The sequence below is a fragment of the Passer domesticus genome, chromosome 17, assembly GCF_036417665.1.
Source record: "Passer domesticus isolate bPasDom1 chromosome 17, bPasDom1.hap1, whole genome shotgun sequence".
Lineage (NCBI taxonomy): Eukaryota > Metazoa > Chordata > Aves > Passeriformes > Passeridae > Passer > Passer domesticus.
Genome location: NC_087490.1, coordinates 6,671,502 through 6,697,723, shown reverse-complemented (window position 1 = coordinate 6,697,723; position 26,222 = coordinate 6,671,502). Strand labels below are relative to the sequence as shown.

The following is a 26,222-nucleotide window of genomic DNA, read 5'->3' as shown; positions in this document are numbered from 1 at the left end:
TCCCTCTGTTTCAGAGACTGTAAATTGCATCTTACACAAGCAAGTCTCATGTCAGGCAATTTTCCCAAGCCAGAGAGCTGTGCCAGTGCTGCAGCCAGGTCTCATAAAACAGGCCTGTCAGCAGGCATGTTCAGAATGGTCTCTTGGCAAAGTTTGGAGCTGTGCTTCTCATCCAGCATTGGCTTTTCTCTGACACACCTCAGGCTGGAAAACCTGGAGAAACCTGGATATGGGTGGAAATTGAAATGTACACAAACAGATCTTAAACTTCTCTCCTGCTGCAAGCACAGTTTGTGCTGTGGTTTCAGCATCTCTGTGGGGCACAACCCGATGGTGAAGATCCAGGCAGGGGTGTGCTCCATACAAATCCCAGCCACACGGGTTGTGTGTGTGTGTGTGTGTGTTCACATCCCTGCTGTGAACAAATGCACAGGCTCAGGGCAGAGCAGAGTGTTCAGAGCTACAGAATCTGGCAGTGATGCTGATTTTTGTGTTATCAGGGGTGCATGGGGGTGGCTGAGAAGGTTTTAATAAGTAGACTCCTGAATTGCTACATTTGGTCAGCTTTTTAGAAACTCCCTAGTGTTTGTGAAAATCAAATGGGAAAAATAGCTGCTGGGCCTCAGATTGAAACCTTTGCTTTCTGGGTGGATTTGGTTTGAATTTTTTTTGCAGCTTGCTCACCTTGTCTCTATAAGAAAGCCCTGGTAGTGTAGGTCCTTGGGGTATTTCCAAACACAATCCATTTGATTAAGCAAGTAATTTGTAGAGTTGAAATCCCCTTGGTCAGAGTTCTGTGTTCTGTACTGCTGCCATTGGCAAGCCGCTGGCAGCTTCTGCGTTGGACAGATGGGCTTTGGGCTGCGAGGTGGAGTTCCTTCCAGGGCCGAGAGCAAACCAGCAGAGGCTCCTCCAAACCAGCCAGTGTTTGCTGTCTGGCCCAGAAATGGAGAGACAGCAACTGAGGAGTCCAGGGCACAGGTGGAGGGTGCTGTCTTTGTGAAAGATAGGTCTGTAAATAGGCAGCTGCTTTGGCATTCCCAGCTCAAAAGTAGCAGCCAACACTGCACTCCTGGACAATTTCTCCTTAACAAGTTGTGCACAGCCACGGTGCTTACTAAACACTGCCACTGGGAAGAAGGGAGCTCTTACTGTGCCATCTCAGTTCTGCAGGGCTGATAGAAGTGCCAAACCAACCTTTAAATTATAGAGAGAAATTTTGAAATGAGTAGTTGTGTCGAGTCAGGTCTGGCTCTCTGAGAACATGTTCTGAGGTTTAAACTGTCTAATGGCAGAGACATGGAATTTGGGGTCATGTGAAAAAACAGTTTGTCCTACTTAGAGATAAGATGGAGTCACATTTATGGGTCTGCTTTAAGTCTGTAATCTTTCCTACACTGACTTCCTTCCTTGAATGCTTTTTTTCTTTTAATTCCCTCTGTCCTGCTTTTCCCTGTCACTGCCCTAAGGGTCAACAAGGGTTTGCAGCCAGTAACTGGGTTCAGCTGCCATTATGAAGTGCCAAGTCTTTTGGTGATGTACAGCACTTCTTCTTTCTGGTATTTGGTTCCCCAAGCAATGTGTTGCTCCTTTCACAGAGCAGAAAATTGATGGAAGGCTGTGGAGTGCCACTGATTCCTGTCCCTTCCTTTAGAAAAGATACCTTTCATGGAGTGCTGTAGTACCTGGCTGCATGACCTTTTGGCAGCTTAGATGGGCTTTTGCATACTTCAGTTAAGGAAATTACTTCAGATCAGCAGAACTTCTAGGTGCATGTTTTGTTTTCAGCAGTTGAAGTTGGCTGGTATTCTGTGTTGGCATTTCAGAAGAAAAGGGTGTGATTCCATCCCCTCCCAAAGAAAGGGAGAGGATGGAACACTACCTTGAAGGGGGGGGGGGGTCCCTCTTAGTGTTATTCCTAAATATTCATGATGGTATTTAAAAGCTCTGATTCTTCTCTGTACAGTAGTGAGTATTTTTATCCTTTTGTCAAGAGGAAAGGTACAGCAACCACTTGAATTTACTGTTCATGTACCATCCCCCTGCTGTAGCAAGGCAGGGACTGGCCTTTCCCATTTCCTGACCTGTTGCAGTCAAGACTCAGACTCATCTCCCCATTACATTTTCAAGGACTATTTTCTTGTTTGCTTTTAAGCAGCCTGACTGGTGGAGCTTCCAGTCCTTTCTGTAAAACCTCCATTAACAGCCTGGTAGTCCCTGTGCAGAAGCCACTTCTGGCAGCTTAAATTGCATTGTTTGAATTCACCCCATTGCACCTGCCTTCCCTGCTCTGGAGGGAGAGGAACTGAATAACTTGATTTTTTTTTTCCCCCTCAAAATAATTTGGGAAAGCTAATTTGTACACTGCTGTTCCCAAAAGCCATGCAGATTCTTGCACTGCCTTCCAAATCTCTCTCTCTGCTGCCAGTATTCCTCTGATGGCAAGATTCCTGCTTATCCCACAGCATCCATGTGGGCTTACCCAAGGCAGTACATCTCCTTGGGGGCATGGAAACTAACCCTCCCCTCCCCCTGTGTTTACATAACCTTGAATTCTCAACCTAACTAAAAGTGCTGGTTTTGTTCTGTTGTATAAATTAAAGCTGATGTAATAGTTTGATACTATTTCTTAGCAAAAGTATGGCATTATTTCCATTAGCTTCTAATAAATAGCAAAAATGACACTTTGTCAATTGAAGGGCAATTCAAGGTTAAGTTGCTGGCTGCTGTCTGTACAATATATTAAATCTAGGTCTTCCTGCCTGGTTGTTGCCTAGAGAATAGAAGCTGCAAAGCTGTTGTTTTTTGCTCTGCTGCTGAGTTTTTGCTTGAGCTAAGCTTCAGGTCAAAATTCCTCTGTGAAAACAACAAGTAAACACTGGGCTTCTGAGGGAGGGGCACAGCTTTGCAAGAAGGGAAATGGCACAATTTCTGCAAGGTTTAAAGCACTTCTAAGACTCTCTGAAACACTGGTGCTAAGCATGTTTGCAGATCAACCTGAAAGCAGCATAGGTGTTTGTGCCTGAGTTTGCTCATGCTAAAACCACAGCTGTGCAGCTGGACTGTGACCAGATACACAGTTATGGATAGCACTCTGTGATTTATATTCTGGGTCTGTATCTTCTCCTATCTTGTAGATGCACATGACGGTAACTTACCTGTCAGTGTACTGACAATCTTCTCCATCTGTTGTCTTCTTTTTTGCACAGGAAAGAAGAATGGGGATTTGGACAGGAATTTTGATACACTTGATTTGCCTAAGCGGTCTGAAGCAGCAAAAGGTAATGCTAATGTTTGTGCTTTTGGAAATAACAAGCAGCTTGGGAGCTGTAAGCTCTTAAAGGGACTTGAGACATGAGTGTATCAGGCTCATCTCTTTCTTTTGTAGCCAGTTAATTGAGATAATGGATATATCTGTGCATGCTGTTATCTAGTGTTGAATACTGGATACAAATTTTTATCTAAGACTGCTGAATTGGTGGAATCGCGTAGAAGCCTGTCTGATTTGGTGTTAGGTGATTGTAACTCCAGAGAGGGGTGAGTGGAGGCTCTCCTCCTCTACAGCTCCATTTGCAACCCACCTGCACCACGCCTGACTATAAGGAGTGTGAAATGCACTGGGTGAGAGTGCTCGGTACTAACCCTTCTCTTCCCTGGCATCTCTGTCATTCTTCAGCGTTCTCTGGAATTGGGTGACAGCAGGCATTGGGGATTTTTGCCTTTGCTGATAGTCAGTCTTCCCCTGAACACAGTATTCCTCCCTGTCTGTAGTGAGCAGTACTTGTGGTTTTCTAAAGACTGGGAGGTTCACAGAAAAATTCTTCTGCATTGTGCTTTTGTATTTCAGCTCTGGCAGAGGTGGAATCTTTCACAATCTGCATTCCCTTCTTGCATGCATGGTACTTTTTTAAATTGGAGATTAGGAGGTGATTTGGGATTTTGTCAGAGTTCTTAGAGCATTGGATGGCGTTTTGATTGGAAGTGTGTGCAATGTCTCTGCAAAGATCCAGCCATTGTCATGGCAACTGCTGCTGTGCCACCCTGTCAGCCTCACCTTAACGAGCTCTGAATACCCAGAACTACCTGAGTATTCCTCAGAAGAAAAATTTTAAACTCTTCCCACATCACACAGAGAATTTTGGAGAGTGTAGAGAGACAATCTGACTCAGTGGAGAGATCCATGGACTTGGGATACCTGAATTGCACTCTTTTGGTGACCTTGGTCTAGTCCACATATTTGTGCTTCACTTTCCTTACTGTTAACTGAGAGCAGCAACAGAGGCCATGCCTGAGCTCCTTAGAGATGTGCTGGTAGTGAGTAATGGTGTAATAATTATACATAGATGGTGCTGCACTCAAATTCACAGTGAAACTCTGATTGATGATATGCAAACTAAACCTAAGATGTAAATGAATCTAATCTATCTACAGACACCCTTTATAGTGGATGCAGTTTCTAGTCTCATGTCTAAACACTGATTTTCGTTTGGTGTATTATTGCACAAGATCTTCTGTATCTTGTGAAATAATGCAAGATACTAAAGAACCTCTCAGAAGCTGCAGTTCCATCCTATTTAGAGAGCTGCAGGAAACTTCTAACCAGCCTTCACTGGCTGCCATCAGTTCAGGCTGGGAGCTGATTACAGTGCAGAGCAAGGAGACACCTTTAGGATGCAGGAAAAGAAAGGAATGCAAAATATAGCAAAGTCTTCAGCATTTGCATTCCTTTCTGAATGTGACTGGAATGTAGGTGCCACTAGAGGGAAAAGATGGAAATCAGGAATTTCTGCAAGGAAATGTACGTTGCATAGCTTTCTTTTTAAAATAAGATTAAAAGCTTTCATGTGGCTCTGTTAATGGTAGAAGTGATGTGCAGATCTGATGGGAGATGGATCTGTCTCTGAGCTTACACAGCTTGTTATATTCCATTGCTAGAAATCTCACACTCTTGAAGAGGTTGTTTGATAATTTTGAGATACCCCCATTTAATCAAATAGATCACATATCTCATGATAGATAAGGTCAGGAGATAAATCCCACAGCATTTTGAAAGAAGCACTTTGACATGGAAAATGGCATATTTTAAAAGTAACTATTGACTTGTGTGCAGAGTAAAAAAAACCAAGACATTGATGCATTTCTGTTCACTTTCTTGCCAGCAGTTTCCTGCCAAGCATCTCATTTACTTGAGAATTCCTGGATAGTAAAGGTTCTAACAAGGTTGCTTGAACCTTAAATTGTTCACTGAAATAAAGAAAATAAAATTCCCGTTTTAAAACCCTGCAGAACTCTGGTCAGATCTCTTCTATAGAGGATAATTGACTCTGATGAGATCAGCTCTCAGCTGAGGCAGAACCTCGTTACCGAGATGGAAAAATCATGCAAGTTTTAATGATCAAAAGCACTCAGATTGAGTGACATGATGAAGTGCTATTTCAAAAATCAACAATTATAGATTAATCTCTTTCATGTATTATTAAAGCCATATTAAAGTGAGTTTTCAGCTGGAATCTTTGTGAGCAAATGACACTGCAGTAATAAGATTTGTTCATTCAATGCAGCAAATGAACATTGTGGTAGTTAACAAATATTGGGATGTAGTGTTGTTAAGTTTCCTGTAATCTTATGGTCAACATCCATGGAGCTTATCTGGTGTGTCTAAAGATGTGGTTTCAAGAACTTGGCATCATAGTTTCCCTTCAAGATGCTCCTAGTTATGACCACTGAGCTCAATTGACAGTATGCTTATGATCACTTGAAAAACCATGGACTGGTAGCAGCAGAGTAGCCCAGACCTATTTTCTATCAGTTATGGAAACTTCATTTTGACTCCAGATTACTTTAATGGCAGGAATCTCTGCCTGTCTTTCAGCCAAACATCATAAAACCAGAAACTTCTGTCAGTTGTGGATGGGGACTGGCTGGTGTCTGTGCAGGGTGCAGAGGTTTCTCAGACCTTCAGAACATCTGTCCTGCTGGTACATCTTAGGAGCATCTTCATCTCCTGAGCAATCCAAAGGAGTTGTAACCTAGTTTAAATGCTGGCACTCGCTTTTTGCCTCCCTGAAATTTGTTCTGGTGAGGAATGAATGAAGGAAGGCAGTTCTCTTTTTCAGAGTGATGAACTACAGTCTCTCCCTGATGGTTCCTGGTTTTTTAATGGGAATCAGGTTTTGCTGCAGCACATGATTTGAGCAGCCCTGAAACCATTTCTAAGCCTTTAATGATTTTATGTGCTAGGCATTCTGGCAGGGGAAAGCTTCTGGTTCAGGGTTGTTATCTGTGGTAAACTGGATAATGTCAGACTGGACAACTTGCAGTGTTTTCAGAAGTTGTCTCATCTGATATTAAAAAATTAATATATGTGCCCTGGCAGTGTCCAGAGTACTCCTGTCCTCATGAGGAAAGATTGTGAAAGAGAAGCTTCTTGTTTCCTCTTTGTTGAAAAGAGCTTTTTTTTTTCCTGACAGTCAAAGAGAGAGAGCATAAATTTTGGGGAAAGTGATATGAGCTTGCATAGAGAAGGGAACAGCACTGACAAGAAATTATGAATGCTGTCCTCAGAACCTTGCTAAATTTAGGACTTTCAAAAATTGCTGCTTCTGTGGCAGCGGGGGGAAGTCTTACTGAAATCCCTTCCCCAGTCTAAAGTAGGTCAGTGATAGTGGTGCTGGCTGCCTGCTCTGCACTGCCACGGCGCTGATTTCTCCTGTGTACACATTAAATGTGTAGCATAGTACAGCTCCTGTGCTTTGTTCCCAGAGTCCTTCACTTCTGAGCAGGAGTAGTGGCAGGAGACCCAGGCACTGGGGGAAGATGAGGATTAATCATACCTGTGCAGGGGAAGGCAGTCTCAGATGGCACTACCTCTGCAATAAGGTTTTCTGAACTGATCAGGCTTGATGTGTGTCAGCCCCCCAAACACATTACAGGGGTTTTAATATTTAATCCTCCTGCATGAAAGTGTTGGACTGTCCACTTCAGTGCTGAAGTATGGGAGGAGAAAGTCCAGAAGGGCAGAACAGGTTTTTTATGTGGAATCAGCATTAGGTTATTCCTAATTAAATCCAGACCTCTGTGCTGTCTGGTTTAAGCACGTCTCATGGCTTGTTGTTTATGTCACATACGTGTGAGGGCAGAACAGTAGCTGCTCTTCGCAGCTTTGGGTGTTGAAGTTCAGCTCTCATTTCAGTTTATCTCATTAGGGAGTTGAAAATCTTCAGCCATAACGAGACATGCAGGTAGATTTCAGCCTGGTGGATGAACTAGCTCATTTTCTCCTTGAAAGCAGTTATTAAGCTGTTTATTAATTTCTCTTTTCCTTTTTGATTACTTAAGTTTAATTCAATTTTAATGGGAACATAAGTTTAGGAGAGAGTTGCGCTGAAATACTGAACTAGTGTTAAAAATGCTTGTAATTGAAGAAGTCTATTTTGTTGCAGTGGGGACGTCAAAGACAAGCTGAATTTATCTGAAAGCTCAGCTTTGTGTGTAGGCTTACCCTGGTCAGCAGCCTATGTACGCAGGGAATGAGATTTTGGATGAACTTGTCAGCAGGTGAATTTTTTCTTCTCCATTATCTGAAATTCTCAGTCACTTTCCATGTAGCCTCATGCTGATGATAGATTTTCTATTCCAGAAGGCGAGTGTTTAAATTCCCTTATAAATCTTTGTATTACTGCTCCAGGAAATTAGACTTCCTGGCACTGTCAGGGTAATGACTTTAACTTAGTAGATTACAAAAGTGCCAGCAATTTGTCTTCAGCTAAAGGCAACATGTAGTAGAAGGAGAGAGAAACTTCACTTTACTCTGGCTTTAGTTTGTAATTAAGATTGGCTGAAGTTCGCATTTCACTGCTGCTTTAATTTGCTTTCTTTAAATCTTGACAAGTTGACTCAAGCACTCACCTGCCCTTTCCAGCTCCCTTCCATCATTAGTTTTGATTGTTGTATTGTGAATAAGTGAGTAGAACTGATTGATTAATGGCACCATCCACACCCCTCCTGTGCCTGCTGCTGGAAATTCAGGGACTGGGAAGATCTCCTCTGTGAGAGCGAGTAACAGGTTCTTGTATTAACATCTTTGGAGCATTTCATGCACATTATTGAGAATGCTGATCAGAATTATTAAGTATCTCTTATTTCTGTTGCTTTCCTAAGCTGAGTATTCATTTTGGTCCCATGTGTTTTTCATAATTTACAAAGCAGTGAAAGGTTTCTCATCTGTCTTCCAGTGCTTTGAGTCAGAGAAGATTTATTGCCTTGAATAAGAAAATTCCCATATGGAACCTGCACTTGCCAAACTTTCTCTAATCTGGTACCTTTAAATTGCCATTCTTTTTCCCTATAGTTTCAAGGAATTCAGAGCAGGCACCTGTGAATTTTTCCTTTCGTATGTGCACAGTCTTTGCATAGCTGACTGCTAATTGTTCTGGAATTCTTTGCCTTTTTTGTCATAATCTTCTCTGATTCTTACATTCAGTGTTCTTACTTGTTCAGAGCTGGTGGACACATGCATGAATTGCTTCCTGGCCTGCTGAGCTGTGCTCTACATGTGAAAACTTATTTGTGATCTTCATCAATCTGTTAAATTTAAATATGTAGAACATAAATTGTAAGTTTAAGGTTGAAACTCAAGGCTTTGAAAAATCCTATTGAGGGGGGATACAGTTGGAATGTGAATTGGAGGTCCAGGAGTACTAGTCTTCCTCTGCCACTAATTCTTTTCACTTGGTAATACAATTCTATCCTACAGTGTTCTTACTTTGGAGACTGTAAGGAAGAAAAAAAAAATTCTAAGTGAAATACTAAATGATATGCCTGAAACCCTGTACAGTAACTGTGTACAGCAGTGCTGCTGAGACTCACAGCTCTGCTGTGTGGACTTCAGTTATTCCACAAAATCATGTGAGATGAATTTGAGACCGTTACAGGACCAGCTCTGGTGTTATCTGTCTGCTCAGGAATGTGAAGAACAGTTTTGGCTTTGTGTCCTGGTAATTGCTGCCACGGTTGTCAAAGCATTGCTCTCTGGCTTCAGAGAATGCCTTGACATTGCAGCCCTGAGCTGTGGTTTCCAGTCCCTTGCTTCATCCATAGGGACATCCAGCAAAAATTGTGTTTACAGGTCAGACAGGCTAGATTCCTGGTAGGGGTGAAATGGCATCTGTGGAACGGAAAAGCTCTTGCAGCTGAGTAAGGGAAAGCACAGTGTTTGTGTGAGTAGATTATGCTGTGAATGGCCCAGGTGAGAGATTGTGGATTGTGTCAGGAAGATTTGAGTTGGGGACTTGAAATAGTTCTGCTACATGGAGGATATAGAACCAGTATAAACTGGAGAAGAAATTTCAACTGTGGTATTTAAATTACACTAACACCTCCCCACCCCAGCATGGACACTCCATAGTGTGAATGTCTTTCAGGGTTAGGACATGAAGCTTTGAAGTTTAAGCTGAGGGACCAGTGGGAAACAACTGCTGGGGCATGGAGGCAGGAGGAGCTTTTGTAATGATAAGAGAATTCCATTCAGCTCTGTATTTATAGAAGCTGAAACTCTTTGTGAAGCCATAAGCTGGTGGTTCTTGTCCATCTCTGTTTGGCTCAGCTATAATTTGTTTGTAGAACTCCTGATTTTTCCTTTGTCTTCCACCTCTGTCTTAACAGCTAGAGGTCACATGCAAGATGAGTTGACTGCTTTGATTCTGAATCATTTCAGACTTTACTTCTGAGAAAAAGCTGACTCACTTCTAAGATACTTTGATTATCTTGGAAATAGTGAATCAACATCAACAGCTATTCCTCTTCTTTATCCTTCTGTAGCATTCTCAAATGTTTAGTCTCCCTTAGTACATGAGGGGGAAAAGGTGACAGTTGGAGGCAAGATTCTCCCTCCCACCTTCAGGCCCTTTCACCTGTGGCTCTCATGGGACTCTAAAAAGACTCCAGTAGTCAGCTTCCAGCTGCTTCTTGCCTGAGGTTGACACCCAGGGATATAGATCTGTTATAATAACCAGCAGTATCTTCAGAAGACAGGAATCCCAGGTGGTAAATTCCTTTTCCAATTTGATGTGAGATTTTGGCCAACTTAAGTGCACAGAAAATGAGATTTAGGCATCTCAAACAGGAAGAGCCTATATATACTTGCATAATAAAGTAGCCTACTAAAAACTAAACAGCAGGAGCTCCACTAGAGCATATGGTAATTACAGCAGCTAATAAGGAGACAGAGTGATCTGGAGCTTCAGCTAAAGACAGAACTGGAAGGAGAAGAGTCTGATTTTCCCAGTCCAGCATTGCTCCTGACTTTGAGTGCCTGTAGGCAAGTTAATAGCATTCAGTTGCTGGGGTTGTAGTGAACCTGTTCATGAAGTGCCTGCTACTTCCACTGCCTTCACTAGAAGAATCACTTCACCAAAATAATAGCTAGAATAATTACCTTCACTAAAATAATTAGTGTTTTCACTGCTGCTGTGATAACCAATGCAAATAGAGTGTATGTGGTATATTTATAAAAACAGCAAGATTCTGGTGAAGTATGCTGTATCCCAGCTGTTGCTACAAGTATAGTGATATAAAAATTAAATTAAAAGTTAATTTCAGTTAAAGGTGGATGGTAGAGGTTTGCCCTGGTGAGATGCTGTGGGAATGGACTGAGGCTTTCATGTTACAGAGAGAATTTTGCAAGTATGTAATACTGTGAATTGCTTTGCACTCTCAATATGCTTATTGCACTTACTGTGTTTTTTATTGAGAAGTTCAACTGCATTATTTATGATGCTTTGTACAGAAAGGTGTATACATAAACCAGTGCATAACTGGAAACCTTGGTAAGTTTTACTGCCCAGCTGCATTTACTTCAGTTATAGCAGTGTATGCTCTCTGGCAATGCAGCATCTTAACTCTTCAACCACTGATTGGATTTTCTTGTCATTTCCACTTGGCTGATATTTTTGATGAAGAAAAGTTAATGTTGGAAAGCTATAGTTGCCAGTCATATGTTTTTAATTTTCACAGCTTTTCCTGTACTGTTTGCCCTGCTGAGAATGATAAATTGTCTTCCCTCCCCACATTTTAGGTTGTGTGTATGTTTTTGCATGTCCCATTTAGCATTTCTATTCTACAGGCAATTCTAATTGTTACTCTAAAATAGAATGCTTGTTATTACAGAACATAGCTCATTATACAGATGCTGCTCCAGGACTGTTTATAAAATGAGAATGTGCCAAGAAGGCTGCCAGGAATAAAAGCAGGAGTTAATGGGAAGGTGCTTATCCCTCATAACTGTAGCTGCCTCAGTCTTGGGGCTCAGTCACTGCAGTGAAAGACTCACTCCATCCACTGATCCATCACTGTTGCATTATGTCACCTTTTGCCATGCCACTTAGTTTCAGTTAAGAAACAATAACAATGAACTCTCTGAGTCCCCCCCCTCACTTTTAGCATAAGCGTAAAAAATGAGATCATCATTTGAAGAGGGGTGCAAATCCAAAAGTTGTCCTGGTTGCCCAGCCAGTATCGCCAGGAAGCTCAGGGAAGAGGAACTCTGCTCCTGTCAGAATTTAGAGATGAAATCTCATGTCAAAATCAATTACAAAAACCTTGTTGCAGGAAGTTCCGGCTGTCTCTGGTGTCCATCAAAAGTACCGCAGCGAAGTTGTGCTGACGAAGCTGCTTGACAAGTTAAGAGAACTGCAGAAAGTTTCAGAACAGCTGAGGCAGAAAAATGGTGTAATGTTGATTTAAATCCCTTTCCAGATTTCCAGAAGTAGTGTGAGCAGAAGAAAAGGGGGTAGTTACAGCTCTGGGTGAGTGTTCTGAAAGCGCTTTAGGAGCAGCCACAGTGTGGATTTCTGGGAGCCTGAGGTGACTCGGTGCTTTCAGACCTCAGCACTAGACAGACATCACTCGAGTCTCACTGAAAGCATCTGTCCCTTCTGGTATCCTTCTGCCCAAAGAAATGGAGGCTAATGCTACATAATTGGGCATTGGAGGAGGTTTTGAAGGGTTCTTTATATCACTGAAGCATTTCAAGACCTGACTGGACAAAAGCATAATAGCTTGGTGTAATTTTGGCATTGAGCCTGCTTTGAGCAGGAAGCTGGCCCAGTTGACCTCCTGTGTTCCCTTTCAGCTTAGTTGTTCTAGTGTGACTCTCATTAACTGATTACAGAGTCAGCCAGGAAAAGTATGTCTTCATAAAACCAGCACATTTTTCCAAAACAATCCACAACTGGTGGATTAGGTGACTCAGATGAGAAGAATGAGAAAGTCCATTTACCCATGGAACCTGACAAAGGGGCATATATACAAAATTGAGTGTATTCAGGTTGCACCTCAAGATATGGCTTGTTTCAAAGAAAAATATATTTTTACTTACAATATATACTTTACTGGTGCCAGCACAATAAACCATAGAATCCTCAGAACACTTGATAATCAGGCTTTGAGGGTCTTTTTAGAACAGCTAATGATGGGGGAATGAAAGGGGAATGAAAATCAGATAATTGTGTGATTCTGAACTAATTGCAAATTGTGGTACTAGAGATCAGGCAAGGAGACCTTCCTTACAGTGCAGCCAAGACAGGGAGGTACATGCATTTTTTTTCCACTTTTGCTTGAACAGTATTATAGTTAATGGAGAGCTTTAATCATAGAGTTAATCTGGAAATTAAAACAAACTGGAATGTCAAATAACCTGGGCATTTTAAATTGCAGAAGCCGCTGATGCTCATTAGTTGGGCTGAAGCTGCTGTCATGTTTTGCAGAAGAGCAAATAAAGAGAACCAAAAAATTAAGACTTCTGGTTTTGCAGCATTAATTTCCAGTGAATGTACCTGCACAGCTGCTGCAGCCCTATTATCTGACTCATTACTTTGTAAACCACTGTGAGGTATCTTGAATGTGAAAGCTGCTATGTAAAGCCATATTTATTTCTGTAACCCCGAGTGCTCTGCACAGGCTTAAAAGCTCCCCCCCTTCTCCACCATGACAGGGGAATTACAGGACTTAATGTGCCATATACCTCTAACTGTGGATTGAAGAAAAATGACCTTGAACTGAGAGGCAGGCATTTTACATGGTAAAGCAGTCACTTAAATTTACCTGTCAGCTAGAGGCAGGGGGAACCTTGCCTCTGCATGGTTTAGAAAGCAATGTCGATCCAACTGCTGGTTGCTCTGAACCCACTGAGAGCTTGATTGCTGACCCAGGCATTTCCAGGTGATCAGTGAGAATGTTGATCAGTATGTGGTAGAAAGGACAGCGTTTTTATTTCGGCCTCACAGACCATTAGTTTCAGCCCTGAATTTTCTGTGTCGTGATCACAGGGAAAATTGGAAGTCAGTAATAGCATGAAATGTTACTTGTCTGTGCAAGAATAGACCCTGGTTCAGGCAGATCTGGAAGGAGGCAATGTGGACAGCAGTCCTTGCACCTCGTGCCCTATTCATTTGTGTTTTGCACAAAACATTCTTTACTAAAAATCCTGTTGTTTTTGTCGGAGATGTCTAGAGCAACTCTGTGGTTTTTTACCACTAGCCTCAGTAAAGAGTAAGTACAACACACTGTGACAGTCCACTTGAGCTGGCCAGCTTGAGATAAAAGCAAGACTGAATTTGTGTGGGGAGAGAAAGAGGATACCACTACTGAAGTGAGTTGTGCAGTTAAAGGGCATTTCAGTGGCACAGCTGGGAACAGAGATGAGATTTCCTGATTACTAAAGCAGTATCTTCCTAGATTGCTCATGCTAGCAGCAAGCCCACTCCATTTAGAGATGTCAGTTCTTCTTGTCCCTCTCTTACAAAGCCAGGAAGAACATTTAATCTAATGACTTTTGTTTTGAGACTTCTAAAATCACAACCAGCAAATCTGTAATCACAATTGAGCATATAATTGCATCTTATCCTGCTGAGAGCTTAAAAATAATGAGCAAGAAAAACATCTCCAAAGACTCATTCAGAGTGTGAGGGGGCAAGAGAAAGGTCTAGAGAAAGGATCTGCCTTACCTGGAGTGTCCCCAATGACCTTTAAACACTTAGGGAATTGGAAGCCTGCGTTCCTTGCTGATTCAGGTTTGCTGCTTCCCTTTTGGGGCTTCTCTTCACATTGAGTAATAAAGTGAGAGAGCACACATGGCAACCTGCAGATGTGTGAGAGAAGTGGGAAGAATGGCTGAGGTGTGTTCAGAATTTCTCAAGGAATGAGAAACTGAGGGTGTCAGGAGCATGAGACCTAATCCCATTTATTCAATTGCACTGCTCCTGGGAGAGTATTTCAGGTTAGTGTCCAAAATGTAAGAATTGGGAAATGCACATGAGACTTGAATTTGGGCAGTTTTGCAAGGTTTTGCTTAATAGTTAAATTCTGACAAGCACATCCCTTCCAAATCCAATATCCCTGTTTGCTGAAAACACTGCTGAGATTAAACCCATGGACAGTAAACTGTATTGGCAGTTTTCTGGGTGGCTGGATCCTACTTTCCCTAAAACACTGAAAATTTGCTGCCAGTTGTTTCATTGAAGTCTGGAGACCTATTTCCAGATCAAGCTCTGGACTCATGGCCCACGAGAAGCCCTCAGGGCATTCATAATATTGCCTTACATGGAGAAATGGGTGTAGGCCCTAACATGATGGAAATTTCTATACTCCTGAGGAAGTATCTCTCCTTATTTACATTTATACTGACCTTTTCAGAGTTTTCTATAGGCATGAACAACCTCCACAGTAAATGTCAGCTTCTGCTTAGAATCTTTTACATGGGTAATTTTAAGCTCAATTTTTAATTGCATAATATTACCATAAGAAAGCTGCATTGAAATTGAAAACTCTCCTAGACAAAGTGGCTGTTGGGTTGGGATCTTTCCACTGTTTTAAAGGCAATGAAGTGGTTTCAAAGAAGCTGTCAGAGTTGCTTTGTGGTGGTGGCTTCTGTGGCTTTGTTGTAGAATTTCTCATATGATTTTCTGCTGCTTTGTGAATGCAAGACGTTGCTGTAGGGTGGTGAGTATGGGGCAGGCTGCAGTTGGATGCTGTGTAATATTCCCCTTTGCCTCTTGAAAAATGTCTGTGCTCCCTCTATTCATTGCAGCAAAGTATCTCATTCGTTGCTGCACACTAGGGCCCAACCTCTTCTTTCTCTTTTCAATTTGCAAATAGATTATTTGTGGTTGTATTGTGTGTGTGTGTGTTTAGCCAGCTAAGGCTTTTAGGGAGCTACTTCTCTCCAGATCATGTTGTCTTACCTCGCATTTTAGTCCAGCTTTAAGCTTTACAGCAAGATCTGTGTTTCCAGGAAATCTGTTATTCTGTAGGCAGAGCTGGTTTTGTGTCAGTCCTGCCTGTGATTATCCAATATTCGGGCAGTGCACCGAACAGCAGGCGAGTTTACATTTAATAGAAACTTCCCTGGTTTTCCAGAAAGCTGCAGAGAATGGTTGGCAGGAAGAGGGAGAGTACCTGTTCCCTCAGTACTTTGATGTGGTATGATCCAGTGTGTCCCAATTTAAATGAGGGAGGAGCAGCAGCATCTTCTCTTGTCTCTCATCATCTGTAATCCCTGCCTGGATATAGTGCTTTGAGGATGAGTGCAGAATCTCTGTTCTTTGAAGCATTAATGTTTCTAGCTTACGCTGAAATCCGTGAGAATTAAGTACCCAAATATGGTACCTTTAAAAAGCTGGGCTGCAAGGTACAATTTTTTTATTAGAGAAGTTAAGGAAAACCTTTTGTGCTGCTTCCACTCTGGCCTGACATTCATTTGACATTGAAAACATCAAATTCTTTTTCTTGGATGCTTGGGAGATACTTGCCTGACAGCAGCACAGTGACTGTAATTGAGACAGATTAGAGGCACTGGGCTGCCTTTGGGTGCATGAGGCAGCTTTCATGAAATGGAGAGAGGAATTGAAACACACTTTTGACTTTGGAAGCTGGAGCAGGAACTAATTAGCAATTTCAGGACACAAACAGGATTGGAGGAAGTGTTTGGGTTGGCGTATAATAAATTATTTATTAACGTGGGGGAGTCTTTCCATATGTCAGTAGCTTATAAAATGCTTATAAAGGCAGGGTTGCAGGACTTCCCATTTAATGAACCAAACAGGCTTTGGTCCCAGTGATTAGGAGCCACTGACCTTTCATTTTTACAGACTGAGACTGGACCTGGTAGCCTCTGCTGAGCTTGAATTCTGCTAAGCTTCCCCCAAAAAATATAAGTTGTTTATATCAAAATATTTCCTTCTTACTGGGATGTATTTTTAGATGTTTGATATTTCTGTGAGGGTATATCCACTGGAGAATAGAAAAATTTATTCTGCCTTATTTGAGGAATTCAAGCTGTGGAGTTCTGCAGCCCTTCACTGCCTTAAGCAGACGATCCTCTAACAAGCAGCTGAATTGATATGAATAACCAAATACCTGTGTAATGGCTTATGACCATTTATGAGACTTTATATAAAAATCATGATGAGCAGTGGAAGTGTAAGAGGACTCGGTGAAGCATGAGTAACCCAGAAAGAAGCTTTCAGTTTGGCTTCTAAGCGTATTTCAGTGTGCATGAGCTCTGAAAGATTTGGGTTTTTTTCTTGACGTTGTTTTTCCCTTGGCACTGAAGATGAAACCCAGGCGTGCTGTGAAGGGGAGAAGCTGACAGGTGCCAGCCCGGGTGGAAATGCTGTCAGTCGATCCTCGTCTGTCGCAGCTCCGGCTCTGATCCACCCAAGCACTTGTTGGGACCGCGTGGGCATTCAAACCCGAGCAGGAGGTCCCTCAGCAGCAGGAATGTTTTGAAGCAGAGTCAGTGGAAACCCCCTAAGTCCCACATCTGACAAAGTAATCCTGTTTCTGTAAATTCCTGAGTGATGGAGCATTTGGGTTTGCCTTGCTGGTTGGTTTTAGTGCCATCACCCCGGTGTGTAACAGCACAAAAGGGCTGACCACAGAAGGTGCTGTGTGTCCTCCCACACCTGGGCTCCCTGCAGACCTGGTGGAAACAGCATCTCTGGAGGTCTGGAGGAGCGTGGCTGCTGTGTCCAGGGAAAGCACTGGTCACTGCTGCAGCCACCCTGAGCCCAGCCTGGCTCCAGGACTGCGGCCGCTCCTTCCCTCGGCTGCCGGCGCTGCGGAGCCACCTCACACCTCTGCTCCGAGCGCCGCTGCTGCCTGGGGCTGGGGCCCAGGGCCGGGGGTGGGTGGGCTGCTGGAGCCCACAGCTCTGGGCAGGGTGGGCTGCTGGAGCCCACGGCCGTGGCAGGGTGGGCTGCTGGAGCCCACAGCTCTGGGCAGGGTGGGCTGCTGGAGCCCAGGGCCGTGGCAGGGTGGGCTGCTGGAGCCCACGGCCGTGGCAGGGTGGGCTGCTGGAGCCCACAGCTCTGGGCAGGGTGGGCTGCTGGAGCCCAGGGCCGTGGCAGGGTGGGCTGCTGGAGCCCACAGCTGTGCACTGCAGAACCCTGCAGCCTCTCCTCTCTCCACAGCCCCTCACAGGCTTTGGTCTGCTGGGCTTCTGTGGCTAGTCTCTTGTGGGAGGGGAGGGCACTTGGTGGGACCATACCTGGCCTCACATTCCGGCATGTTTCATACACCGTGTAGAAGACAGGAGGGGAGACAAGTAGAGGTCTGCAAGGTAAGAAAGCATTTTCTGTGTGTTTTATACCTTTCTTGCATACCTCAGTAGTGAATGTAGGAGGGTGTGTGGATATTTCAACTAAGTACGCATTACCGTGTAGGGTTTTTTATTTTGTCGTGCAGCTATCTACTGGAGTGTTTCTTCCCTTTGCTGTGCTTCTTTACTTGCTGGCATTTATGACAAAGTTTATAAAGCTGTTCAGTATCTCAACAGTTCTAAATAAAGACAGAATTTTTTTAATAAAATAAATGTGCTCAGGTGGCATCTGCAACCGAGGACTAAAGCACGACTCCTTTTGCAGTAAGTTTTTCTCTGCAGACAGGTTTCTACTGAGCTGGGAGGAAGCTAAAAGCTCGTTAGGTTCCTGGAGTAAGAGCAGCTGATTGGCATCTGGAACTGCAAAGCTGAGTTTTACAGGGGCTTGAGGTCAAAAAAGGGCAATTTGGAACACATGATCCTTGGTTAAACACACACAGAAGACCAGAGGAAAGAAAATGGTAGGCTCAGGCAGCCACAAGTTAAAGGAAGCAGTCTCTTAACAGTGCTATTGATTTTCAGTGATGACTCTAGTTCTGAGACATTTTTCTGTTATGAGGCTCTTGGACTTGTTGATAAGATACTAACAGCAGCACTTTGTATTTTACTAGTGGACATAGCTGTGGTGTATTTTTTTTTTTTTAATGGGCTTTCCTTCAGGGAATCACTCAGTATCTCTGTTTTAATAAACACATTTTACACACTAAGCTCAAACCTGCTGATGGTTGGGCTGGACAATTAGACATCTGCACCAGTAATGGCAGTGAAAAGAGTTTCAGGTCTCTTCAGCTGCACCACATGGCAGCTGTGATCAGAAAGCTGTGTTGTGCTTCATGGAGCTGTAGGTGAGGGTTGTAAGGAAAATATTTCTGCCTGCATTTGGTTGTTTGAGTTCAAGGAAAAGTCCCAGAAAACACGCATGTTCTGGCATGAATACGTGAATGCATAGTTGAAAAAACACATTTGTTTATCTCATATGGAAAGTAATAATTTTCCTCACATTCCCAATCCTCATTAGCTTTGCCAGCCATCGTTTTATTTATTTTGTTCCTTTGGGAAAGCTTAGCTAAATGGAAAATGCAGTATGCTCCCAAAAGCAGTGGATCCAAGCCCTACTGAGGCAGAGAGTAAGCATGTTCAGCCTAGAGATTCCTCCCTTTACAACCTTTCCCCATTAGGAAGAAAGGGCCACTTCCCACCTGTTTGTACCCAGATGAGGCATTCTGTAGTGTCACCTCGTTATGTTAGGAAATATTCTTGGACAATGTTATGGGTTTGGATTATTGTGGCATCCCCACATATTCCTGGCTGGAGTTTGCAGCTCTGAGGTTGGTAAGCTGGCAGTTCCTGAGCCTCTCCACATTTTCTACTGGTGTCACTGGCCCAGGCACCAGGAGCCAGATAAGCCAGGCAGGCTGGGCAGTGTTATCCTTTCTGGAGAGGATTGTACAATTCCTTGGAATTGCTTTCTCTGGCTAAAACAGACGAGTGACAAAATAGAGCTGTTTGGTGACAGGAGCAAGGAGACACCCCTCGGGGCCTGTGGGCAGTCACCAAGCACTGCCATCTGGGTCCTTTCAGAGAGGAGAAAGAAAAGCAGTCAGTCATGTAATTCTGGACCCTCGCAGAGACAGGAGCAGACATATCAGAAGCACCCATGGCCAATAGGAGCAGCAGCAGCACTGAAATCTAAAAGAATAAGCATGGATGTTTGACCTTGTCACTGTTGTTCAAATATCCCTGTGATGTAGCAGACAGCATCTGGAAATTCAGGTTTTCCCTCCCAGGGAAACATAACATGATCAATGACACGCTTGATATTGATCTTGTATGCATTGTCTGGGTTGCTGTTTAAGGAGTCCCCAGTGCAGTGCACATCATCACTGTGCCCAGCTCCTTTTGGTATCAGCTGTTAGATGTGTGAGCCCAAGCAGGAAGCTTCAGGAAGGAGCTTCCCTGAAGGGAGCAGGCAGGAATGCTCACATCTAGGAGCATTGCTGCTCCCTTGGCACATTGATCTGCTGTCAGTGACATCACCAGCCTGATGAGCATAATCACTCTTTTGTCTTGAAGCACTGTAGGAGAACACTGTAGATTCCAGGGGAATCTCTTACTGGCTGAGTAAGGGGCAACCAGTAAGAGAGATTCCCCTGGACACAGCCATTCTCCAGGCCAGAGGGTTCATCCCTAGCTTAGAGCCCCGGGTGTGCCTGAGCTGCCAGAAATTCCATACCCCAGCATGGCTGGCAGTTCACACTCTGAAACCCTGCAGAGCTGGCAGACCTTTGATGCAAATTAGTTTCGTACTCACTTACGTATGTGAGCCAGGATTTTGAACCAAGTCCCACTTTGAGATGTTGCAGTGGTGATGCAGGGCCTGGGCTGCATTCTGGGAGCTTGCAAACACCATGGTAAGCTGGTGGTGGGAAAAGAGCAGCCTGTCCTTCCAAACAGTTTGCATTTGGTATGTAGCTCACAGCCCAGAGACTCCAGTGTGTGTGCTCTGTGTGCAAGAGAGAGGGAGAAAATTTTATTTAATGTTTGATTTTTAGATACAAACTGCATTTCAAAACAGATTTGCTTTTGGAATAATATGATTGTCCTGTTCTCTTTAAAAGAAACTGCATTCAGTTATCACTTTGAAGTAAATAAAAATAACTTTGAATTAGAGAAGCTGGTGCAAGAGCAAGTGTTAACATTTCATGCACTGTACTGAGAGCCCCCAAGGTCAGAGGCAAGTCTTCTGGGACTGGGGTAAAGAAAGCTATGTACATGAATTCTCCATTTTAATCATTCAGCCAAAGGGCTTAACATCAACTCCAATCCAAAGCATTGTTGCTTGTGACAATGGTGTTTCTCAAAAGCAAACAAAAAACAGTGCCAAAGGTGACCTAGAAATGCTTAAATGTGCTGCAGTTCACCCTCGTGTCTCCTCTCCCTGCAGGTGCAGACCTCTAGCAGCTCTCCCATCCCTTCATCAGCCTGGCTGCTGAGGATTCCCTGTCTTTGGTGACAGCCCTGGGGGACAGAGCAGTCCCCTTTTGAACCAGTGGCTTGGGTAGTGCTCCAGTTATCTGCAGCAGCTTTGAGATTCTTATTAAGTATTGGTCCTCCAGAGCCTTTGCTACTGATTAGTGAGGAGGAAAGGCTGTTAATGGAACATCTCCAGTTGCCAGGAGACTCGGCTGCATGTTTGGAAAAAGACTTTGTATTGGGCAGTGTGTCAAATGCTGCTGGGAGAAATGCTGCTTGCAGGTCCTTTGGAAAGGGAAAACTGTATTAGCTCTAAAATATGTGGTCACAGAAAACAAGTGCTAGAACTGATACAAGGTCAAAATGGGTTGTGTTTGATTGAGACACCTCTTTGTTGAATTGCATATTCTTTGGGTATGAAGTGGGATGTAACCAACCTTGTACAAGTCACACTCTCTATGAAGGTACTTTGATGACAGCTTGTGGAGCTTGGGAAATGTAAAGAGTAATAGAAATAGCAAAAGACAGTTTGCTTTCCCAGGCATCCTTTCTTTGTCTTGCACTGCCTTGCCCTCCAACATTTCCTTTCCTCGCTGCCTTTCTGTCTTCCCTGCAGTCATCCTAGCTCCCTGTGTTGTTTTTTTGCATACCTCACTCTTGGTAGTGCTGGTAACATTCCTGTTCCATCCTTTGAGCTGGGGGTTTGTTTGCTTCCCTTTTGGAGTAGTGTGCCAGTGCTGCTGTCATTGTGGGAGTATGTGATAAGCTGGGAAGAGTTTACATCATTTTAGAACTTCTGTATGACTTAGTGGATTAGTTGGAAAGGTCACACAGTGTGGTGTTCGTTTCCTAAATAGAAAACTCTTCTTAAACATTCCCTCAAGCTGATTCGAGTCTCGTGTGTCCCACGTTATTCTGTTGTTCTTTTCAATACTATTCAAAGGCTGTTCTGTCTGTCTTCAGAGCTGCTCCTCAGTGGTGGATTCTGCATTTGTGATTCAATCTCTGCAGTAAGCTCAGTACCTGTCCTGACTTGTGCCGTACCTTGAAGTGAAAGCCACAGGGACTGTTCAGAACTTTCCACCTATTACTTCATCTTCATTGGTTGCAGAGTTGGCTGTGCCTGTGCTGTGTGACACTCAGTATTCTGCATGTATCTGCATCGAGCTGCATTCTCGGGCAGTTCTGCCAAGCGTTTGGCTCTGCTGGAGCTGGCTGCGTTCGCGCTGCTGCTAAGCCTTTCAATTAGGAGAACCTTGCAAGTTTATGTTGGCATTCAAGCTGCTCTGTGCACTGGGTGCTGAGCACAGCGTACAGATGGAAGGGAGCTGATGGGTCAGGTTTTTTAGGGATCTGATTACTGTTTTTACAAAAGTAACCGGCTGCCTCCCCCAGCCTTCTATGGGGCTTTTCATGTAGTCTGCTGTAAAACCACACTGCAGGGTGAGGGGTTCCTGGAAGGGGAGAGTTGAACTGCAGGACTGATCTGCTGCTGAAGCGTTCTGAAAACATTTTTGTAGCAAATACGTCGGAGCTCTGGTTTAGACCTCGCAGACAGTGGAGTGCACAGGCTGTGGTGAAGGTACCGGCCGGTTGTCAGCAGAGGGCAGGAGTCCAAGGGCTGCGGAGCTTTTCTTTCGTGCAGATTGTTAGTGTTCATTTCTTTTACTGTCATGACTCTTTACTTTTTTGGTTTGCTTTTTTTTTCTTTTGGTTTTGGCTTTTGGCTGAGGGAGATGCTTTTTCACAGTGCAGAGTGTTTTCGGGTGACCTTGCGGAGGAGGTGCGCTGCGGGCTCCTCTCGCTCCCTCTGCCGGCGCTGCAGGGCCGGCGGCCCCGCGGGGCCGTGCGCCGGCAATGCGCCTCCTGCTGTCCTGGCAGCCCGACAGGAGCCCGGGTGCTGCTGCGTCTTGTGCCGGGCAGCTAAGTGCAGTAAGCGGGAATTGTGTCTGCACGCTGCAGGAGTGAGTAGGTATCAGAGTTCACCTCAGTGATTCCCCCCCAGCCCTGGTTTAGGAGTTGCTTAGGTTTTTTCTACAGTGTTGCCAACATCCTTCCACTTGCTATTAAATTTGAAATTTGATGGTTGTTTTAAACCAAGAGATCTTGTGAGGATAGAAAATTAAGCGGTGTATTTCTGCTGCAGCAGCAGGAGATTCCTCTTCTGTCTAGCATCCACATGTGTATAATTTCCCATGCCTGTGGTGGGAGAATAAATCCTAAATGGAATGGGTGGTGAAGGGGAATAGGTTTGGCAGCCTTGTTCCAAAAAGAGTTGTCTGAATTTGGGATTAAGTGAGTGTATCAGAGATAGGCACCTGGTGCAGTATCTTATGTTATTGCCAGAATGTAGCTAAGTATAGGCACAGGATCAGCATTGCCAAGATGAAAGCAAATAGTTTTGTGGAGGAGATAATCCAGGAACTGCTGCATCACTCTCAGCACAGGGACTAAGGGCTGAAGGGATGGAGATGGCTAATCAGCCCCAGCTAATTCCTCAGGTGTTTTCCATTCAGGATTCAAATTGCTGTCACTGTTCTTTGGGCAAGTAATCTACTTGCCACATCCTGGTAATGTGAACTTCACACAGAACTGGTCCCATGTGCCAATTCTGAGCAGTTCTGCTGCAGAAAAGCTCATCTTCTATTTCTCAGAATGATGAGACTGCAGTGTGTTGGAGATGACTCTAATATTGAAGGTACTCCTCTGTGACACCACCTTCTTGTTAGCTGGAGGAATGCTTACACACTGCAAAAGGTCTGATGCTCACAGTGACATGGCTGTCCAAGGCATTTCTCTGAAAGCCAAAAGCTAATTCAGTGAACTTGTTTGCTTTGCTTTCTGCAGCAAAAGAAGCAATAAATTACTTATCTCCATGCTTTTCCAGGAGGAAACAGTGTAGATTGCAACTCAGCACAAATCCATAACCAATGGAAAAATCTCATTTATTCCAGGAAGATTATCTTTTTAAAGGCAGTGCTAAATCTGGGCTATAATTAAAACAGCTTTTTAAAGAAAAAAGAAAAACAGTGGATGCTTTTATCGTTTGATGTATTCTCTATCACTAATGACCCTCTTTTCTCATTTCTTCTATCCATTTTTAAATGGGTGTAAGGAGTTAGCTGTATATTGCATAAAAGTAGCGTTACCTGAAAAAATTAATTAAGATGATCTTGAAATTAAGGAAATCAGTTTTGAAAAGAAGCAAGTGCTTAATGGAGGTGAGACCAGCTGTGCTTCCCAGGAACGTGCTTGAAGCGCTTCATGGAAAAATGTACAAGGCCTTCATGCAACACTGGAAGGAAATTCATAATAATTCAGACAAATTGCATCCTATAAATAGCAGAGCTGGATTCATTAGGACAGGAGGCAGATGGAGAAAATCTAAAACTTGTTTGTTTCTTTTTAAGACACTATAATGCTTATAAAAAGTGTCAGCTTGCTGTCAGAGAGGGAAAACCCTCCAGTGCAGCAGCAACTTTCTCATTATTAGTTTTTCATCCCTGCTAATGAGCAGCCTCCATGAGGGGAATTTTTGGTGCTTGGCTTTAGAAACTCCTGCTGCTTTTCCCTGGCATAGCCAGGCTGACCCAGACGAGCTGCAGTGCTGGGAGAGGAGCAGGGGAGGCAGGAGGGAGGACAGAGATGTGTGTGGCACTGTTTGAGACAGATGCCAGTAGGGCAGAGGAATAAATGTAGTTGAAAAGATGGGAGGGAGGGATGTGGAGTGAGGTGGGAATCAGCCACCACCTGCTAAGGAGTTATGCCCCAGAGCAGGAAGGTACTGGTGGTTGGTAGAGAAAATGCTGTGCATTATTGAATAGAGAAGGTGAAGGTATTTTTGAGATGCTCTTACAGTAGTAAGTAGGAAAAAGGAGATGCTTTCATGCATGGAGAGAGGTAATGACAGAGAGCGGGTGAGAGGTGCGTGACTGGAATGCAGCTGTGGCCACAGGAGGGGAGCAGAGGTGAGGGGGGTGGATCATCTCAGCATTCACACACAGCAAGGTGCTGAGGAAGGAAGTGTGTCCAGTCAAAAAGGACTGTACAGACTGACAGAAAGGGCACATCACAGACTGCATTTAAATAACAGGACAGAGTAACGGTGTGGGGCTGTTCGCAAGTGTGCCAAAACTACAACCAGGTACTTCTAAACAGAAGACTGGCTGAACAATTGCATCCTGTTGAACCACAGGCAGTCTGAGCTCAGACACAGAAGCAGAAAATGTTCTGTATGAATATTATCTGTTAATGAACCTGCCTTCATCTCTTCTGCTGATCTGATTTACATTTCAGCAAAGCTTCCTTAAAAGATAACAGTGTCAAAATTCCAGTAGGCTATCCTAAGAGATTTTTAAGTATTAGTGTTCAGGAAAGGAACACCAGGCACTTATCAGCAGTGTTTTTTCTTGAGAAGTTCTTACGTTGCCAATTCACCTTGTGGAGTGGCAGGGGAAAAGGGTGATATGAAGGTTGTACTGGAGTCAGATAATCACAGACTTATTCAAGGAATGGAGAAAAGCTGTACAACTGTTCATGCTTCATGGCTTAAGTAACGATAGTTTTTCCTCAGCATTCAGTATAGAGGGCAATGATCCCAGTGCAAGGGGAGGACACTCGAGAAGAGGAAAGTCAGTGGTATGGATTGGCAGGATGCCTTTGGGGGTTCCATCTGTTGCAGCCTGCACGTATCCGTAGGGTGTCATGTGTAGCAGGCAAGTGGTGGCATTCACACGAGGCACGGACGTGGAGCAGGTTCAGTGTCCGGTCACTGCAGGAGGATCCGGGCGTGCTGGGGGCACGTGGGAGGCTGAGCACGGAAAGTATGAACCAGTGCATGGATCCTCATGGATCCTCGTGCATAGATTGCATTTTTGGTATGGAACAGACCTTGGCTGATGGTGTTTGCTTGCTTTCAGTGGTACCCGCTGTACAGCCAGGGGATAACACAGCTTGTGTTCATAGACAGTGTTATACAGGGTTTAGAGGGCTGAGTTCTGAGATCTTGACTCAAAAAGCCATGCAGCCGTATGAAGGATGTGGAGCCTTGTATTTCAGGAAGCTTTTAGCAGTAGGGAAGAAAAAAAAATACATCCACTGGATAGGACAGCATTGCTTGAAAATGTCTAAAATATGATAATCTGTGATGTGTGTATGAGAGATGGGTGATTTTGAAGAGAAAGTGCTGAAGAGAGAAAGTGATTTGTGTTCAGAGGTTTCCTGTCTTGCTAGTGGAAAACTTGCTTTGAATTATGCTATAATTCTAGGACAGCATCTTGTTATGTGAAGAACATTCTTTTCATGTGTACAAATAATAAGAATTATTTTGCTCAAAAGAAGCTTGAAATTGCTGCTTTGCCCAGGCTTCTTCACACTTTCATGCTTTCTTTGATGTTATGTTTTTCTAGAAATCCTCTCCTAGGTAATGCTTGCTGCATTACCTAATGCTTACTTACTGCAAACATCCCAAAGACCACCAGACAGCTACAATGACTGCAAATGAGTCACATTGACCAGAGCTTGCTTGTGCCCTTGTGCACTCACCAAGGCAATTTAGGGGTTTAGTTTTTTGTTCACATAACCTGAACAGCAC

At 43.8% G+C, this 26,222-nt stretch overlaps 1 protein-coding gene across 17 annotated transcripts in view; it reads left to right on the top strand.

Annotated features, from left to right (window-relative positions):
* ARVCF (ARVCF delta catenin family member) overlaps window positions 1-26,222 on the top strand; it is a 247,318-nt gene that overhangs the window by 201,250 nt on the left and 19,846 nt on the right. For all 17 annotated transcript variants that reach the window (XM_064392940.1, XM_064392945.1, XM_064392943.1 and 14 more), the window contains one exon: window positions 3,210-3,281. In XM_064392940.1, coding sequence (XP_064249010.1) covers window positions 3,210-3,281 — 72 coding nt within the window. The remainder of the gene's footprint in view (window positions 1-3,209; window positions 3,282-26,222) is intronic.